The sequence below is a fragment of the Furipterus horrens genome, unplaced genomic scaffold (genome assembly GCF_987537825.1).
Source record: "Furipterus horrens unplaced genomic scaffold, mFurHor1.1.pri manual_scaffold_2, whole genome shotgun sequence".
NCBI classification, from domain to species: domain Eukaryota; kingdom Metazoa; phylum Chordata; class Mammalia; order Chiroptera; family Furipteridae; genus Furipterus; species Furipterus horrens.
In genome coordinates, this window is record NW_028327172.1 from 58,050,081 (window position 1) to 58,070,360 (window position 20,280).

General features: G+C 41.1%; 1 protein-coding gene across 1 annotated transcript in view; it reads left to right on the forward strand.

The window, feature by feature from the left end:
* Window positions 1-1,648: 1,648 nt before the first annotated feature.
* The window catches only part of RAB38 (RAB38, member RAS oncogene family), a 51,837-nt gene continuing 33,205 nt past the window's right edge, over window positions 1,649-20,280 (forward strand). The window contains exon 1 of the mRNA XM_090267804.1: window positions 1,649-1,942. Within this exon, the coding sequence (XP_090123930.1) occupies window positions 1,741-1,942 (202 nt within the window). The 5' untranslated portion in view covers window positions 1,649-1,740. The remainder of the gene's footprint in view (window positions 1,943-20,280) is intronic.

Consider the following 20,280-nt stretch of genomic DNA (forward strand, 5'->3'; position numbering starts at 1 on the left):
AGGCTCTGCATTTTATTATATTTTCTCTAGTCTTCTCAACAACTCTTTAAGGCAGATGTTACCTTTGTTTTGTTGATGTGGAAACTGAGGCCCAGAGAGGTTATGTGATCTGTGCAGGCAGGCATCGAGGCTGAATGCCAGAGGAAGACAGAAAGCAAGGATGAGCCAAACTTCCACTCTTGATATCTCACAGGTCTGGATTTCATTCCCCGTTCTAACACTTGTGTGGCCTTGGGAAAGCTGCTCTCTGTCATGGTTTCCTCATCTATAGATTGAACAAAATACTCCACTACATTGGGCAATTGGACAGATGAAATGAGATAATGTAGACTTCGCTCATTTCCTCAGCATGTTTAGGCACAAGATGACTCGTTTTGGTATAGAATGCTCATCTCCTAGATCCGCGTGCCACTTCCTCATCAACTTCAGGTTTTTACTGAATTGTACCTTCTCAGTGAGACCGTCCCTGGCCACCCTGTCTAAAAGGCCAACCCCATTCCAACTCTTCTTATCCCCTTCCCTACTTTACATCAATTAATATACTAAAAATTATATTCATTTACTTTTGTTTATCTTGTCTGTATTCACCCGCAAAAAAGTAAAGTTTTTGAGACCAGGAATCTTTGTGTCACTTCTATATCATCCCATTCACAAATATATATTGGTTAAAAGAATGAATCAAATCCAAACAAAGCAAAACAAAACCCCCAAAAGTTTTTGTTGCCAAAAGACTTAGGTTTGAATTTGGCTTTTTCCTCACTACCTGTTTGACCCTGGGTACATTATTTAAAATGTCTAGGCCTTGGTTCCCTCATTTATAAAGTGTGAAGAATAATGTTTTCTATTTTTAGGACTACTGGGATGACTAAGTGACATGTATGAAAACTGGCACGTATCAAGTGCTGGATAAATGCTTGCTATTATCACTTAAATAATCTGACCAGTTGTTTAACTTGTCTTTCAGTGAAACTCAAATCTGTTAGGCTAGGAGAGGAGGAAGCTAAAAACTGTGGACCCAATTATCCTCCTTGTACTATAAACAGTCCAGTAGGTGTGAACTTGCTTACTGTTGGCAACCCAAGGCTGCTGATAGGTCCGGATTACCATTACCAGGTCACTGCAGAAGGAGGCTGGGGCAGCTCAAAGGACTTGCCCAAGGTCACTGCCTCAAAATCCAGGGCATGCAGGGCCTACACATGTCTTGTCTCTTGAAATTGTATCATACGCTGCCTCTTCTTCCAGGTCCTCTCTACAGTGTGGGATGGTGGCCTCAGGAGCCAGACTTCAGCCTGGCTTGTCACTATCATCAACACGTCACATAACATTTTAACATTCAGTTTTCTGGTGTGCACACGTGGAAAATAAAACCTACCCCCCTCACAGCTTTATGTCTAGGATCACAGGCGACAAAAACTCTTTGGAAACTGTGAAGCGCTGTATGCATTACCTCTGCAACAGGCATCCCCCAACTTCCCAGTCCCAGGAGTCGCTCCTGTTTGCACTCCTCTCAAATGCAGCACAGCGCCGGGTGGAAAGGCTGATTAACCCCTGCGCGCCTGTCAGGGCGTTTCTCCAGCAGACAGGGGAGGAGTTCCGCCCCTCACCCTCCGCCCCCTGCCGCCTCCACCCCCTTGCACTCGCACTTGCCCTCCTCCGCTCTGCTCCTGGTATCTGGCCCCGGCCCCGGCTGTGCTTCTCGGCCAGGCAGGCACTGCACAGCACCACGGGCGGGCAGCCAGGATGCAGGCGGCCAACAAGGAGCACCTGTACAAGCTGCTGGTAATCGGCGACCTGGGCGTGGGTAAGACCAGCATCATTAAGCGCTACGTGCACCAGAACTTTTCCTCACACTACCGGGCCACCATCGGCGTGGACTTTGCGCTCAAGGTGCTTCACTGGGACCCGGAGACAGTGGTGCGCCTGCAGCTCTGGGACATCGCAGGTGAGAACTGGGGAAGGAGGCCCCAGGGAGCGCCCCGCAGCCTGTTCCCAGCCCTGAGGCAGAAAGGTTGCGGCCAAGTGAGAGGGGCAGATCGGGAAAGAGACTTTTCCTGGTGGGTTGGAAACTTGGCAAAAAAGTTGCTCGCTCTCCCTGAAACTTGCAGCGCACTCTGGCGCGTGGCGTGGAGCTGTTGCTTTAACTATCCCTCGCACCCTCTCCTGGGATCATTTGGTCCTGTGCAGGCCTCTCCAGGGACGCAGAGGGAGACCTATTGAGAGTTGCCTTCAGTTCTTGGCTTCCAGTTTATTTTCCGGGCTGGTGACGCGACCCTGACTGTCCCGCCCGCCCTTCCGTGCCCAGTTCAGCCAAGGGGAAGCCCCTAAATTGGTTCACGGCAGGAACCGAGTATTCCAGGCCGGAGAGAGTTTACCAATTCCTGTCTTCTGTGGCTCACTCTATTTCAACTTTTTTTACCCCCCTTACTACCGTCAGTTAAGCGAGTTGAAGGTTTTGTGCTTTGAGGAAGCCCAAGACCTTCCTATGTACGTATGGGGGCAAAGTATTATTTGTCTCCCCTGCACCCACATGTATCTCTGTCTCTCTGTCGTCTGTCAAAAGGAGTTTGTGTATATATTTTAGGGACACATTTGTCTAAGGATTTATGACATTAAGCATAAATAAGATTTCTTGATTTGGTCCTAAAGTTTCATTGAGAAACCTGGAAAACAAGAAGCTGCTTTACAATGCTTGAAATCAGAATTTGATTCCGAGAGTTTGTACAGGAGTTAGGCACATTCGAATGTGAGGATGCCAAGTGTCTACTCCAAAAGTGAGCCCCTGGACTGATGCTGTTTGCAACCTGGTGGTGTACAAGTCCTCATTACAGATCCTGGCTCGGCCACTCACTGACATGCTCAGTGGCTTCAGACAAGTGTCTGCAGCTCAGTTCATCCCAGTTAAATGCAGAGGGGTTGAGCAACTGCAGCTCAGGAATCTTCCTGCTCACTGCTCAGAAGCTGGAAGGTCCTGTGGAATTCTGGGATGAACCGCTTCAAACAAGCCCACTTCCCCTCTGACTTTCATGGTCTGTGGCACCAAGTAACTTTCGAAGTGCTGGACCCAAACTAGTTGCTTCCCTTTCAGAAAATAGGTTCATTTTAGCTGGTGCATTTGACTGGAAACACTTTATCATGGCTTGAAGCGAAAACAAATGTGGAAATTTTTTGAAAGGGCATTTCTGATTCCGGGGACTCCAGTGCCTCTTTAATCATTAGCTGCCAAGTCTTATGATAAAGCTCTTGGCATGCAGACAGATTCATGCATTTAGAGTCATCTTCAGCAGCTTTAGTAGCACACGGGTTATCAGAGACAGGAAGAAGTCATCAGCCACTATCTGATTGGACTGTTCATCTAGAAAATCCACTATGAGTCTGTGTACTTCGTTATTCTAACTCTTTTGATGAGTTAGAAGTCTCCAGGACTTGGATTTAGAATTAGCTTACCATTTGAAAGGGTAGCGGTAATTTAGACTTTTTTTTTCTTTATTTGGTAATTTAGACTTTTGTGTCAAATGTAAGTAAGGATGTGACCCCAGGCATTTTATACAAGGTCCTTAGGTCTCAGTGTCCTCACCTAACAGGGAAGAAAGAAGGTCACAATGATTAAGAGCCTAAATTCCAGAGTTAAGCTGCCTCAAACTGAATCCCTGTTTTATTCCACATGTCCCAGGCAATTTTAGGCAAGTTCCCTAACCTCCTGGTGTCAGTTTCCATATCTGTAAATAGGCCAAATGCTTTCTCCCAACAAGTGAGCGACAAGCAACTAAGGAATACTAGCTAAAGGCTATAGTACTTCTATCTAGGAGAGCTGCAAGGGTTATTGTTATAGTAGCTACCATTATTTTTTTGAGCGTATATAAATGCCAAGCAAGAAGGACATGATATAAATGTGCTAATTAAATACTAATACATTTATGATTCCTATATTATATTCCATGTAATCTGTTTCAAAGTAGTCAGCAACATTTTTCAGCTTTATCTATATTACAACATACTGTCGTGAGCAGTTTAACTACAAAGCTTAGAAATGCTTCCTGAGCCCTGGTACTGGACTGAGGTTGCCATAGAGAATATAGTCACAGAAGCTTGAGTAGGTAAGAAATCTGAGGAGACTTAGAAATTCAGATCTACAGATATGGTGCCCTGCAGCATCTCAGTAAGGGAGCTTCTTTGTCCCCGAGCTCTGATGTCCTATGGTAACCTGTCTTTGGTAGCCTCGAGCCCAAAGGTGCTGTAGGCTGAGTTAGAAGTTGGGCAGCAGGCAAAGCTGGTTGGGGGAAGTTGGGCTCTTGTGGGAAAGGATGTCTGGAGCGTAGTACTAACATGTTTCAGGCTGCAGAGGTAGCCCTGTGAGGAATGAAGTAATGAAATCCAGCATCAACTTCCCACCTAAACTCCAGTTAGCTAAGTGTTACAGCACCTTCAGATCATAGCCTGACTCTCCCAACATAAAAGTACTTCTCTTTCTCCTTTGTGCTCAACTCTGGTGTATATCTGGAAAGAACAGGAAGTGAAGGCTGGTGGGCCCCATTTTGAGAGGGTTGGGGGTGTGGATGAGATAGAGACCTGCCCTATCCTGGTGGGATATCAGATCAACCTGTTGTAGAGAGAATCTTTGCTCAGTTAGACTCTTGATATTCATTTGGTTCAATGCCAAATGAAGCCTGATTTGTCCAACAAATTCCTATGATATAGCTCTTCTAGCTACTTACACTGGGCAGTCTGATCTTGAAAGACTCTAAATAAAGTACCTTTCAGGGCTTGTAAACTTGGCCTTAAAACCAACATGAAAATTTTCACAAACCCCACAGGAGACAGCCATCACCCTGAGTCCCAGTGACTCTGCCCTAGAGGAGCAAGCAGCTGGGCCAGCTGTGGGTTCAGAAGTTCTTGATAGAGTGAGAGTCACTGCCCAAGGCCACCCCACTAATAAGTGGAATAGCTGGAGTGGACCCAGTTGTGTCTCACTTGGAATCAAGCCACGTCGTTTATGGCCATAGGCCTGTGAGTGCCTGGTGCACAGGTGGCCCACAGGGTTTATGCCCCCTTTTCTCCTTTAAAGGTCTTGCGTCTTCAGTAAGTGGATTATCCTTGCCTTTCCTTCTTATTTCTAATGGGTTTTTTAATATTATTCAGTAACCCGTGCAACGGTGGAAGGAAGTGGAATGAAAATATATTTTTAAAAATTTTACGCTTGGTTATATGTTTTATTCTTTTTATAGATTTATCAGAAAAAGAGGAAACAAAATGACCACACTTGAGGGTTTTTTTTTTTCCCTCTTGATGTGCTTTGGGACCTAACTGCAGGAATTGGGACAGTAATAATAGCTAACATTTTGTAAGCACTAATTCTTACAATTGCCCGCACATTTAAATTCCCAGTAAAATCACTGTTTAAGTTGTAGTTCTGGAATTTAAAACTTGGCCATTGAATCTAGCACCCAGGTTCCTAACAGCTTTGCTCTACTTCCCACAACTTGAAAATGGAACACTTTAAACATATTCTAAATACATTCTAAATTATAGATTTGATTTTCCTGTGATATCATATTTGTACTATAGTATCCCTTGCTATCTGTATCAGTTTTAATATATTCTACTGTGTTCAGGTAACATGTGGTTGCTTATTCCAACTTCTTATTCTAAATAACTTGTGCAAGTTACTTAGCTTCTATGTCTTGGTTTCCTGTCTATAAACTGGGGACAATTGAAAAATCTGCATCTTAGAGTTGTTAAAAGAATGAAGTCAATTAATTCATGTAAAGCTGTGCCTGAAACATAATAAATGCCAAGTAAATGTTAGCTATTATGTTTGCTGTTTTAATTGTCATTACCAACTACTACACATACATTTTCCAGCTTGATCTTCCCAGCATCGCTGAGGGTATAGACAGAGAAGGTTGTATTAAATTTATTTTATATTGGAGAAGATTAAAAGAAAGGTAGAGGACTTGCCCAAGGATACAAGAGTTAACAAGTGGCCAAGAAGAACAAGAACAGCAGAAAGCCTGTTTCTAGATTTAACCAACATAGTGGAAAATAAATTAAGTTGACAGATAGTTTAGAGAGCACTTCTTCACTATGTGAAAGTTTCATTGCAAGGCTGTACTAACTAATCAATGCCTCTAAATATTTAAAACAAGATCCAACTTATAAGAAAAATATTTTCCCGCAGGGCACATCTGTCCTGACTTTCCCAGCCTAAGCGTGTGACAAAGAAGCATGGGAGGATGTTAACTATCCAGCAGGCAGAGTGAAAGAGGGAGGCAGCCTGGCGCTAGGGTCAGGAGCCCCAGGACATTGACTCCCCACACCAGCAGCTGTGAGATGCTTCTGGGTCAGAGTGCTTCCACATGGGTTTCTCCTTGACTGTCTCTTCAGTATCTATTTTAAAATACTGTAATTCTCCAAGGAGTTTTAGAAGAAGGGTCCTAAATATCAACACAATAGATCTAGAAATGTAGAAAAAGCTAAATTTGGCAACCACTATGTCAAGCAAAAAAAAAAAAAAAAAAAGAAAAAGCATATCTAATTGGGACTGCTTTCTGCTGAGCAATTACTGCCTGGATAATTGTAGATTTTCTAAATACCATGTGGACTAAAATGCTATGTACTTTCAGGTAAATAATGCATACACTAAGCAATGGGGTAAACGTTGAAAGTGGGGTGAGGGATGTGTGTGGAAAGCACCACAGGGCTTCCGGCCAAAAAGTCATTAGAACATCCATCGGGCTCAGACATGTGAGCATAAGGCCTGTGGGACATGTCCCCTCATCTAGATCTTAGAGGACTAGTTCAGACAGGAGAGCACATAGCAGACTGACCAAGCAAAGCTAAGTCATTTGCGGGAAGGAGACAATGGGGAGGAGCAGTTCTTACGGGTGTGGGTGGTTTCTTCAGCAGATATGTATGTTAAAAGCCTGGTGTGTGTTAAGTGCTGTGCTAGGTGAGGGGAAAACAAAGTAGGATAAAAAATTGAACAAAAGATGATTCCTGACTTTAAGAAGTTCACAGTTTAGTGGGCATAATAGCACAAAACTGAATCACTGCAATTGTGAGTAAAGTGTATCCACATCGGTAACTCCAAAATTCTCTGGTGGTTCAGAGAGGGTTCTGGCCACACCACTGCCATCCGGTCACTGAGGTTGAACCTGATCAGGCAGGACAAAGCCTCTAGTGAATGTGATATTTCCTGTGCTATGCCGAGGACCAGTCGCTCCCTGTGAGTGATTTCAAGGCTGGTCATCCTGGGATAGAAGTTCATCCTTCGGCCCTCTTTAATTCTCCTCTGGAGTATCTCAGGCATTCTCATGGCTTTAAACTCTGTGCTTACAACTCCAAAGCTGTGCGTATGACCTTGACTTCTCATGAGCTTCAGACCTACAGTTCTGTCTTCCTGCTGGGTGTCTCCTTTATGATATCTCATTTATCTTGCAATATCAATATGTCAATAGCAAAGTTGCATTAAAAAGTAGGATTTTTTTCTATTAAAGTAATATATGCTCAACATAGCAGAATTGGAAAGTTCAAAAGAAAACAACAACAAAGGAATACAAATAAACGATATCCATGATCACCCCTCTTAATGTTAAGTAGTAAAGGATGTGACTTGTAAGTCTAAAGCACACACACTTGGACCTTCTAGTTTGTGTTAACCATGCTGTCTTTCTCCCACTCACTAGACTGGAAACCTCTGCCATCTTCTCTCCTTCTAATTTGACGTGTACATCATCAGTCTCAAAGACAGATAGTGATTATTGCCTCCCCTGCCACTCACTGCCCTGGACCAGGGACAGCTCAATTAATTACTTAACTGTTCTGCTGTCATTGCTACCTGGCTCCATCTAGTCTCCTCATCCTCCAGTTCTTATATGTACCAAGGTTAAGTTTATCTTCCCAGGACATCACTTCAGTGGCTCTGTATTGCCTATAGATTATATACATCATGATGAGAAGAATTAAAAAGTGGTGGGAATGAAGTGATAGGCAGGCTGAAGACTAGAGGAGGACAGATTCTAAGACATAGAGCTATTGAGGGAAGAGTTTGTGAGGTGCTAGTAAGACGTGACTGGAGTCCTTGAGGCTTGGCCACAACGAAAGGAATCCCAGGATCTGTCTCATTCTGGCCCTGTTGTCAGGAACACAGTCATAGTTACTCTAAGCAGGAGCAAAGTGGCAGTTAAATAATTTATTTTTGTTTCATTGCATTTTATTAAAATAGTAGTTTTAAAACTTGAGGATTTGAGAGGTATCAGGTCTTGCCTGCAAAGATTTATTTATTCATTTGATAAGCAGAGGAATTTAGGGGGAAATGAAATGGATCAATCTTTGCTCTTATGGAATCTGATTGTCTAGTGGGACATAAAGGTATTAAAAGGTAATCATGGAGATGATTATTTAATCACTGTTTTGGTAAGTGCTGTGAATGGAATGTATCAGGTGCTATAAGAAGGTAAAAAATGGGACTGCGGGTGGGCTGGCACAGCCTGGGGTTACGATGTGTGAGGAGGGCAGTCAGAGATGGAAGCAGCTAATTAGGAAAGAACGAGAATGCCAAACGAAAGGCTTAGAGTGATAATTCCTTATGTTTATCAATTTGCCGTACCAATTTTTACACTTTTAACACCACTGGAATGCTGGAAACTAGGTCTTACTATTTCCAGTTTTATAGGTGAGAAAACTGGGCCAAGTGGAAGGAGAACATGGTGCTTGGTACGTAGTGGTTGCTCAGTAAAAGTGGTTTGGTATTAAGTAGTCCCTGGGGTTGACATACGAGTCACCACTCAGCTGAATACATTTTATGAAAATAGTTGTGATAGGTAGGCTTAGAGTTCTTTCTCCTCCTTTTCTGGTGATTAGCTTAGGGAATTCTGCAAAGCTTTCAAACCGCTGAGACCTTCTTTTAGTTCTTCCACTCTCTGATTCTGAGATGCACATTCTCAGAGGGTCACAGTTGTCCTAGTGCTCCTGGTGGGGAGCGGGCGTGGAGGGCGGGAATCAGGTCTATTGTGTCAAGGGAGGATTCTCACCAAGGTTAGTATACTAAAGTAGTCTTCCTCAACTTGACAAGGTCATGTCTGTGATGCTAGCCTGGAGTTACAAATTATTTAAGTTTCAGATTTTTTTTCCGGCCATTTGGTTTAAAATTATATCATCATAAATTACTCTGAAAATAACTCAGGTTTTAACTTCCTCCGTTCCTTGCTCCCTTTAGTTTCCTACTCTTGGATATTAATTAAATGCTACCTTTTCTACCTTGAAAAGGACTCTTATTACTCCTTTCAGTAGCCATGTCTTCTTCACAACCAACCTGAACTACTGTTGCAGTTTCCTAATACCCAGCCCTTCCCCTAGCTTTCCCACCCTTCAGTTTGTCATCCACAGAGGTGAGACTTCTTGGCATGCTCTCATTTTCCATTAGATGTTGTCCAGCTTAGCATCATTCAGTGGATCCCCATCACCTTCAGAATCCTACCTCCTTCAGGAAGACTGTATTAAGCCCATGTGGATAAGGGAGACACCGTCTCTCTGCTTACCTCAGATTAGAAGTCCTCCAAACTGTAGCCTAGGACCTAGCATAGTGCTTGGTTCTTAGTTGGTGAAGATTTGTTCAACTATTTCATCATTGCTTTAATTCTAAGGTATATCATTGATGTAAAAATTTCCTCCATAAAATGAAATTAATAAATTTAATTTTGTTCATGCTTGAAAGACTTCATAATTTTATGAACAATTAACATACAAAATACATTTTAGAATCAATAAATATGGTAGACCCTTTTCTTAAGGTCTCATTCTACTACAGAAACTGGGGAGTGACTTTAAAGACCATTCTTAAAACCTGTGCTGTTTCATTTAACAAAGTCTTCATAATTTGGAGGAAATGTGATTCATTTGGGGGACAAATGACAAAACTATCTTCTTTATGATTTTTGGATTCAGTCAATGAAGCAATAACTTCCTGAAAGATCATTTTCACAGAGTGAAGACCGTGAGAGCTCATCAAACCAAATCCTTTACTTTACAGATGAGGAAGCTATGATCTGAAAGAAGAGGGGGAGCTATGATTTGAAAGGTGGGGGATCATTGGTTTCTCAGGCCCATAAATAGTTAATGGTAGAGCTGGAACCAAAATGAAGGCTCCTCTGGTTCATTAATGATGAGATTTGAATAGTTAAAAACTATTTTTTAACCCCAGATATTTTGATGTTTTAAGTACTGGGGCACAAAAATAATTGAATTTGGAAAGCACCCGGCACTATGGGAGTTAATGCAATGAAGACGAGAGGGTGATGGTATGGCATTGAGGACACACAGAGTCATCCACAGCCTGGCTTCAAATAACATTCCTAAATAACTTTCCCCCACCCTCCATTGTGAGGCTTAAAATTTGGCCATTTGAACTACTTGCCTTCCTTATTCACACCCCACGCTTATTGCTTCTGAGTCTTTCCTCCCACTCTTCTTACTGGCTCACCTGGAGGCCCTTCCCTTTGTTTCCACATATCTAAATCCTACCTGACATTTAAGACCCATTTGAAAGGGCAACTCCTCTACAGAGACTTCCCTAATTTTCTCATTCCAGTGGTGCTTCTCCCTCCCTTGAGACACATGCAACTTTAATTTCCTCCTAGCACTTCTCCCTTTAGCAATCAATATATTAAAGTTATTCCTACTTCTCCAAATATCCTTCATGATTTTTAGCAGACTTTGCCACATGCTGTTTGTTACATAATTTAGTGAAATGGCTGTGGAGTCAGCAAAGAGAAGGGGAATACACCATGTAGGAGGAGACCAAGGGCAGCTTTTGAAAGTGAAATGAAGAGAGTTTAAGAGGATAGTCATTTCAAATGTCTGAGGGAAATCAGAATTATTATTTGCAGCTCTGAGTCTTTACTTTTTGCAGTCTGTGTTATCCTGACACATTATTCAACCTTTCCTCCTCACCAGCCCTGCATGCATCTGCTCTCTCAAGATGAGGTGTAAAAAACTTAGCTTCTTGTGTCATGTAGAAGCCCCACTTCACTCTCTGAATGGGTCTACATTAGCTCCTCATTTTAATGTCAACAAAGGAATTACCTATAGTATGAGAGATTCACTCACATTTCAATCTAATTTATAGGGTGAAATTTAGAAGAAATTAATTTAAATCACAGGTTAGGAGGACTGTTCTCCCTACAATATAATGGTGTTAATAGCCACCATTTATTGAGTGTCAGGCATGGTGCTATGCGTTCTTCTGTATCATTTCATTTATTGCGCACAGAGAGACAAAAAAAAAAAATGCTTAGATTAGAAAACACATAAACAAGCAAAAAGAAAACGACATAAAACGTTTCAAAGTCACAGTTAGTAAGGGCTAGTGCTAGAATATAAACAGAGACTTGTCTATTTGTAAATCCTATTTTCTAACCACTCTCTTCTACTATTTCCTACTGGGTGATATAATGATGCAGTAGTTTTCACATGTGACAAATTGTTTAAGTTGCATTTAGAAGATACACACTATTTATTTCAAAGATAATTTATTATGTTTTGAACCTTTATACTTTTGGATAGAGCTGAGAATTGAATCAGCTCTGTTCTTTACACACATCACTGCTGTATACATGTAGTTGGTTTGGCTTAATAACAACCATCTTAAATACTACTTTTAGGCAGGAAATCTACAGTGACAGAGGGAATCGAGTCTAGTTTGAGTATTAAAGAATAGCTGTGATGCTCTATGATACGGGAATAAAAATTGTCTTATATGGGTAGTGTGGCACATGTGTTTTTAACTTAAAACAATACTTTAAACTAGATAATACCACTCTCATTTCCTGTTTCACATTTATTTTCACGTGACTCTTGCTTTTTATTACACAAACTGTGAAAACCCTAGTTTCAAGACAATATGATCATATTAAAAGGATTGTAGCTTGATATAATGTTAAAATTGTGAATTACCTCAAGCTAGTAGTTCCTGAGGTTTCTGATTGATCTCAAGCACCACTATGTTCACCTTGAAATTTTCTAATATCCTGTTGCTCACCTGTGAGTTCACTGAGGCACCCCTAAGTACCTTGGTACACATTTTTGGAATTTTTGCTCTAAGGGAATCTGAAAATTCTTTTAAGAGTGAAACCCTTAAAATCCAGGGTCTGTTGTGAATTACATATAAAAGTATCTTGAATGGTTAGAGGTGATGTCTCAGATGCTAACTAATTCAGAGACAGCATTTCTTTTTGATACATTTGGGCTTACAATTCAATAGAAGTATTTTTAGGTAGCTTGATAGGTATTTGTTTAGGTTGTGACTAGTTTACTTTAAAAACACAAGATGCTGATTGTTCTCTTTTGATTCAAGCCAACCTCTCTGTGACTTGTTTCAACCCCTCCCATTCATTATTGGATATTACATTAATATATGATCTTGTTTCTCTCTCCAAGTGAGTTATTTCATTTAACCTGGGTAATGTTGAACCCCAGTCAAAATAAATTCTGACAAAAATCTCCTGGGCTACTGGGATGCGCTCTCTCTCTCTCTCTCTTTCTCTCTCTCGTGCACAATACAAACAACTGTAAATCTACTTTTGCCTCACCCTGTATTTTTTGAATTTAAATTAAAAAAATAGATCATTATACTCTACCTACCCTTCCTTTCTATGCTGCTATTATTTAGGGACTCCTAAGAAACCAGTTCTTACTTTTATGTCATCTTATTCTCTTGGTCATATTATCTTAATTCAATACACTGCATCTAATTTTACCTTATTGTTGAACAGAGGTAAGATTCCCCTGTAAGATAATCACAACTGGTAGGAGCCATTGTTTATGGGGGACCAAAGAAATTGCATTAAGAGTTTGGATGGTTCTGAATTGGGGACAGATTTTTTATTTCCAGAGTGGATCTTTTTTTCTGGAAAGAAAAAAAGAAAAGGAAAAAGAAAGGAAAGGAAAAAAGGAAAGATAAGAGTGAGAGAAGGAGGGAGGAGGGGAAGTGGGAGAGAGAGGCGGGGAGAGAGAGAGCGAGAGAGCGAGAGCGAGAGAGCGAGAGAACGAGAACAGAGAACTATGGACAACATATCCAGGAAGTGTGTTTGACTGTCAGCCAGGTGATAAGAGAATGGAGACTGTCTTTCAGAGTGGATTTTAAGAATGAACAAGTAAGGCATAGAAAATAAATGAGTTGGATCAGAGATCTTGCTTTATTCAGTCCACTTCTCTCCCAGCTGAGGTGCCTGCTCACAGATAATAAATCAGCATTAATTGTTACTTCATTATGGAAAGAGTGCTTGTATTACCAGTTCCATTCTATTTCGCAAGTCCACCATGAGCATAGACTAAGAGCCTCTCAGAGTGCGTGCGCTATGGACACATGAGCGTACGGTAATTGAGTAATTCAGTGTGGGCTCGAGGAGTCTGCAGTGTAATTGGTCATGTGGGCTGCAGAGGTTGCAGCACTTAAGAAGCAGTACAAGGCAGGGCAAGCAAGTGATCCAGTGTCAGAGCTGTTCGAGTGCACAGGAGGAAGGAGTTGAGTGCTGGGCCAAGTAGTCAGGAATGGCCCCAAGAAGGCGGGGTTTGATACAACCTTGAAGAATAGTTACCATTTAGTTAGGTAGAGAATGAGGGAGGAGGTATGTTGCAGTGGGAGCGGGAGGGGGGGGGTGCCATGGAAAGAGTGGGCATGAAAGCAAGAAGCAGAATTCAGGCATAGTTTGGGGCAGGATCCTGATCTCAGTCTGAAGATTGTCCTCTACCTTGTAAATCAAGCCGTGTAACCTTGAAAATCCCATAGGAGCCCAGAGGGTAAAATAAATGAACTCTTTCTGTACTTGGCAAAAATTTACTTGTTCATCTTTCAAAGCTTCTCTTCTCAATATGGGACCACCCAAGCCACTGTTCCCTGTTTCCCTAGAAAATGGGAACGAAGCTTCCCCATAATCCTCACTCACATTTTGTTCCTCCACAAAATTCCACATACAGCTAGAAAGATGTACTGGAACACAGTCAAGCTGTTAAACAGTGTTTTGATGGAAAAACAAACAAACATGGGATTCTAGGTAACCATTTACAAAATACAATAAGAAAAATGAATCAATAGCAGCAATTTCTTTTAAAATTGTATAAATTTCATTGAATTCTAAATTTTTTTGCTACTTTTTAAAAATAAAGTTGATATAAATACACAAAGTTAAGGCAGTGTTACTGTGGTATAGAACAAGGCAAAAGAAATCACCTCAGAAAATTTATTTTCTTTAAAATTGGGTGTTTGATGCTTGTTGGATCAAATGGACAAATGCCACTTCTGAATGTTCTGAGTTTTCAAGATGTTGCAATATCTGTTTTATTAGAGATCTTCTGATTTATAACTGTTGGGAAATAGTTCAAGTTGCTTTAAATCTCGTGTGAGGCACATAACATGTTAGCAGCCCAATCTTCAGTTTTTGGCATCTGCTGTAGGCAATAGTGGGTCTCTGAAAGTGTTTAAGTAGGGAAATGATAGGGTAGAAAGAGGGCTTTGATGGGTGAAAGTGGCAGAGGTGTATAGAAATTAAAGTACAGATAAAACTTTAGCCTTGGCCACCCCTGGAACTTCAGCGTCGAATATACAACTGCCTACCCAACATATCTGCCTAAAAGACACATCAAACTTGACATGTCAGAATCCCAGTCTACTTCCACAAAACCTTCACCTCCAAAAATCCCCAGCTCAGGAAATGGCAACTCTATACCTTCCATAGTTCAGGCCAAAAATGTGGGAAATCATGCTTGAATCCTATTATAATCTGCATCCCATCTGACATCTCTATCTCCAAATATATCCAGAAACAACCAGTCTTCACCACTACCACTCTGGTCCAAATCACTCTCTTACTTGGATTACTGTCTCCCCAGTTCTAACCTGGACTCCTGTAAGTCATTCCTCAGACAGCAGCTATTGTTATCTATTTATTTCTGTCATTTCATGCTTCTCATCTGCTCACAGTCCTTCAGCACTGTCCTCTCTCGTCCAGAATAAAACGCTGCATCTGTGAAATGGCCCCAAACTATCTACAGTCTGGTCCCTATGCTTTGCCTCATTGCACACCCAGCCAACAGTCTCTTCGCTGTTCTCCAAACACTCGCCAGGCTCTTTGTGCCTCTGTATCTTCATACTCGCTGTTCCCTCTGTCTAAAACCCTCTCCTCTTAAGTATCCATATGGCCTGCTCCTTGACCAGTTTTTTGCTTTTACTCAAATGATACCTTCTCAGTGGGTCGTCGCTACCCATGCTGCTTAACTTTGCCCCAAGTCTGCAAGTCTCCTCTGGGAGGGGGCAAAGCATTACAGGTTATTTTTTCTCTCAGGAGGGAGACTTAATTGAACCCTAACTGTGTTTGTCCTGGGGGCTGCAGAAACTTGGTTCTGGCTGCGGGGGAGGTGAGTAATTTTGTAGGGAAAGATTATACAAGGCTAATTTCAGGATATAACCCCAGGTGACTTGGAAAAATGGTGATTGATTGGCTTTTTTCTGTCGATGGATTGGTGGAGCCAAGAAGTGAAGAAAGATGAAAGAGTTTCAGAACCATTGCCAGAGAGGCAGATGGGCTCTTAAAAATGAGAAAACCTTGCTCACCAGGATGTTAGCCTGACTCTGACCCTTGTCTGCGGAGCTCCCTGAGCCTTCACAACCAGTTTAAGCCATGTATAAGGCCATTTGATCATTCTATCAATTGTATACATAGTTTGTTTCCCCCCCCAGATCCTTGTGCAAGGTCCATATTTAATGTTGGTTTTATCTTCCTGCTTTTCATACTATTACTCCACATCTCTGTGGTACTTCTAGTTGTACTGATTATGTTATGACCCCCAAAACATATGTTCTTTGGAATAGAGTAAATTGATTCCAGCAATTACTTCTTGAGATGAGAACAATTATGAAAACATGACATTCCAGTGTGAAACTTGTTACAACAGATACCCACACAATTCAGTTAGAAAAGTGTTAATTTTCGTCATCATTGAACATCTACTGATTATTTACCAGAAATTCAAATAGAATGTAGAGTAAGTGCATTCATATGCAGCACTAGTTCATGAATACATGATAAACGTTGTGTGTTAGAGGAAGAAGGAATCTTAATCTCTGTTTATTTCTACCAGAGTATCTTGAACTTTTACTATATCCAGAAGGCAGAAAAATAGGCCTTGGATTTACAACATTGAAACATGATTAGCCTACTCGCCAGGTTTCTACAGTGTTGGAGACTTGGAACCAGAGCATGAATACACAGCATGAGAAGTGTGAATGGTATTGGAGAAAGAAAATGTCGTGGGGTTGTGAGGAAGGAATCACTGGTTCCAGCTGGCAGGGCAGAGGAGGTTGCAGAAATGTGTGACATTTCAGAGCACAATTAGAGGATGCGTAGGATGTCATCGAACAGAGTGAGAGGAGACATGGGGAGGGAATCTAGGCTGTGGGAACAGACATGCAGAAAAACCAGGAAATTCAGGGAGCAATGCAGGGTGTGTTTTCGGAAGCACAAGTAGCCCAGGGTGGTTTGGCCGTGGAGCACTTGGCAGGACGTGGCAGAAGAAGAGTTTGGAAAGGTGGTTGGAACCAGTAATGGTGTCTGACTTTTAAGCATGTAAGAGTCATTGAAGGGCTATAACAATGGAGCTTAATGATAATATTTACATTTTGAAAGTAGATTCTGGTAGAAATAGAGTTCTAAGACTTCACCTAGGGAGTGCTTTAAAAGTCAGATTTCTGGGATCCACACAAAGTCAACATAGTAAGATTCTTTGAGGAGCATGGCCAACGGATGGATAATATATAAATACCTCAGATGATTTCCTTTCTTTCCAGCTTTATTGACATATAATTGACAAATAATGTAGTGTAAATTTAGGGTGTACAATGTGATGGTTTGATTTACTTATATATTGTAAAATAATTACCCCAGTAGGGTCAGCACCTTCATTACCTCACATAATTACCATTTTGTGTGTGTGTGTGATGAGAATATTTAAGATCTACTCTATTGCCAATTTTCAAGTATATAATAACTATAGTCACTGTGCTGCGCATTAGATCCCCAGAACTTATTCATCTTCTAACTAGAAATTGATACCATTTGACCAGAATCTCCGTATTTCCCCCACCCCTGTCACCTGGCAACCACCATTGTAGTCTCTGTTTCTATGAGTTTGACTTTTTAAGGTTCCACATAAAGAGATCATAAAATATTTTTCTTTGTCTGTCTGGCTTATTTCTCTAGCATAATGCTCTCATAGCCTTTGTACCTATTGTCATAAAAGGCAAGATTTTATTCTCTTTTTTTATGGCTGAGTGATATTCCAGTGTGTGTATGTTTGTGTGTGTACACACACACCACATTTTATTTATTCATTCTTCTGTTGATGGACACCTTTGTTGTTTCAATATCTTCGCTGTTGTCAGTAATGTTGCAGTGTGCAGATATCTTTTCAAGGTAGTGATTCCAGTTCTTTTGGATATATACCATCAGGTAATTCCCTCTGCTGCCAGAATGGCAGCTGTCTGCAACCTGTGTTTGTGTTTCTATTTGTACCAAGGGAGAGCGGGAGTGGTGAGGACTGAGATGCTGAGAGCCCCCACCAGGGAGCTGTCATGGTCTGGAGAAGCAGTGAGGGCCTGAATGCAGCTACGGCAGTGAGGGTGGAGAGGACAGGACAGATCAGGAGCCCCTCCGAAATAGAAATGTTGGTAGGATGTTAAAGACCTGTTGGGTATGAGGGTGAGGATGGAATTTGAAGATGAATTGAAGCTACCACTCTGGTGGCAGGTGGCTGGTAATGTTGTGAACCAGAACAGGGAAGACAGGAGGGATAAGAGATGGAGAGTTGGATGCCTGCATATTAGGAAGGTTGATTAGACAGGTTTGCCAGAGGTAATAATGAATTTAGTTTAGGTTATTTAATCCAGTTTTCCTATTTTACCAACGAGGAAACTGAGGGTCGGAATGGTAAAGTGACTAATCTGAGATTACAAAGCTAGTTGGTTAATAGAAAACTGGACATACTTCCTCCTGTTGTGTTTATGCCTGTCAAGAAGGTTCACTGCTTGGTTTTGTACACTGAGAGCATCTATATAGCACTAAATTGCAAGTGAAAATATCGTTAAATACACATGATGGCCGTGTTGCTTGTATATATTTTTAGCCACATCCATGACACCAAATGGATAAATTTCAAGCATTTGGGACAGAGGGCCAGGTTTTGATTTAAAGGTGATATCATAGGGCTAGAAGGCATAAAAGCAGGAAGGACCTTAGAGATAGGTCAGACAACTTCATTTTTCAGATGAGAAAACTGAGTCTCGGGGAGAGAAATGCATTAGTCTAAGGCTGACCCGTGATTGCAATTAAGGCCCATGTTTTCTGACCCATCAAGTAAGTGCCTTCATTTAAAAAATTTTTTTTGTTGTTTATTTATTTTTAGAGAGAGGGGAAGGGAGGGAGGAAGGGAGGTAGAAAGGGAGAGAAACATTAATCGGTTGCTTCTCACCCTCACTGGGAATTCAACAGGCAACCCTTTGCTTTACAGGGTGACTCTCAATCAATTGAGCCATGCTGGTCAGGGCAAGTTAGTACCTTCTGCAGTGAGGTTGTCAATACTGTGTCTGCCACCATTGTATTTTTTTGTGATTCAGTTGACTGCCATTTAATATCTCTTGATGCTGGAAACTGAATCATGAGCCACATCCATTGGGCTATGTGTTTAGAGACTAAGAAAAGTAGGCACCTACATGCGATCATTTCCAGTACATGCATCTAGTATGACACTTCTTAGCTTAGAAGTTTCTCAAGGACAAAAGACTAAGTATTTGCAGCACAAAAAATAGCCTGGATCATATTCGCTATTCTATAAATGTGTGTTAAGTGAGTGGTCTAGCCTCAAGGATGAGTTTTGAACTATGCTCTATTTCCTTTTTTCTTTTTTCTTTTAAATAGGTATGATAAGTGTATCAGGTCTCTACTTTGCCCATATGTAGGCATTCACTAAAAATCACATGGTTCTCATTATTTTAATAAGAAACAGCAGATAGGACTGTCAGCTGACAGGATAGGAAGGATAAAATGTGAGTGCTACAAATGCCCTGGTCTGAATGTGACCTCTTGCTGGAACACTAAAAATACAAACTTTCCAAGTCTGTTTGCCCAGTGACCTCAACAAACAAAGGTCTTTTCTTTCTAGAAACACACTTTTATTCTCCTTGTTTCTCATCTGACACACATACTCTCACAAACTCAAACATACATATACATTTTTTTTGAATTCCTGTGAATGCGTTAAACCTCCCTATATTGCTTTTTTGCATAGTCTTGGGACCTTTGCCACATATTTGAAATGTAAATTCTTGCTTTTTGAGGGCCTCCTTACTCCTCTATGAAAACCTCTGGACAAGTAGATTATTAAATAACCCATGACTTTGCCCCTCATCTGATTAGTTTCCTGAAAGGGATCATAAGACATCCTTACAAAGCCTAGAGGCCTTCAGAGCCCTGAATGATCACAGAGGTCCATTTTCCCCATGTTCCTGAAATGTCATGGCCACCGTGAGTGTTATCAATGGAGACCACTGTTTTGCATTAGAAACTAAAAAAAAGAAAGGAAGAAAGAAAAAAAGGAAAGGAAAGGAAGAAAGGAAAGAAGGAAAGGAAAGGAAGGAAGAAAAGGAGGAAAGGAAAGGAAAGGAAGGAAGGAAGGGAAGGAAGAAAGGGAGGAAGGAGGGAAGGAAAGAAACTTAAAACTCACTTGGGAAAAAGGAAAGTTTACCTGTGAGTTATGTGTCATATGAAGAGTATTATAACCCTTTCTTTCATAGGATGACTGAAAATTAAAAAAAAAGAAAATGCTTCTGTGGTATCACTCATGTAAGAAAGTTTTTAGGATCATCATGTGCTGGCTCTGACAAAAATACTTTTTCTAGTCATACCTGAGCACGCAGGCTCACCTGTGAAGATGGAAACCATTGCCCTCCATCCATATTCACTAAGTCCTGTGGTTTATGGATCATTTTCTCATACAGTTCGCTGTACTAATGCCAATCTGGACATAACAACCTACAAAAAAGTTCAGTAACTTGAATTAAAACTCATCATCACAAAACCTTGAGCTCCAAGTTAAGTGTGTTCTTGGAGGTATATTGACCGCTGTGTTTTAGGTACATGCCAGTTTCAGCATTTTATTCTAAGATAAGTTAACTTATTGAATACATACCTAACTTTAAAAAAAATTTATGTAACTTTGTAAGACTCAACATAAATT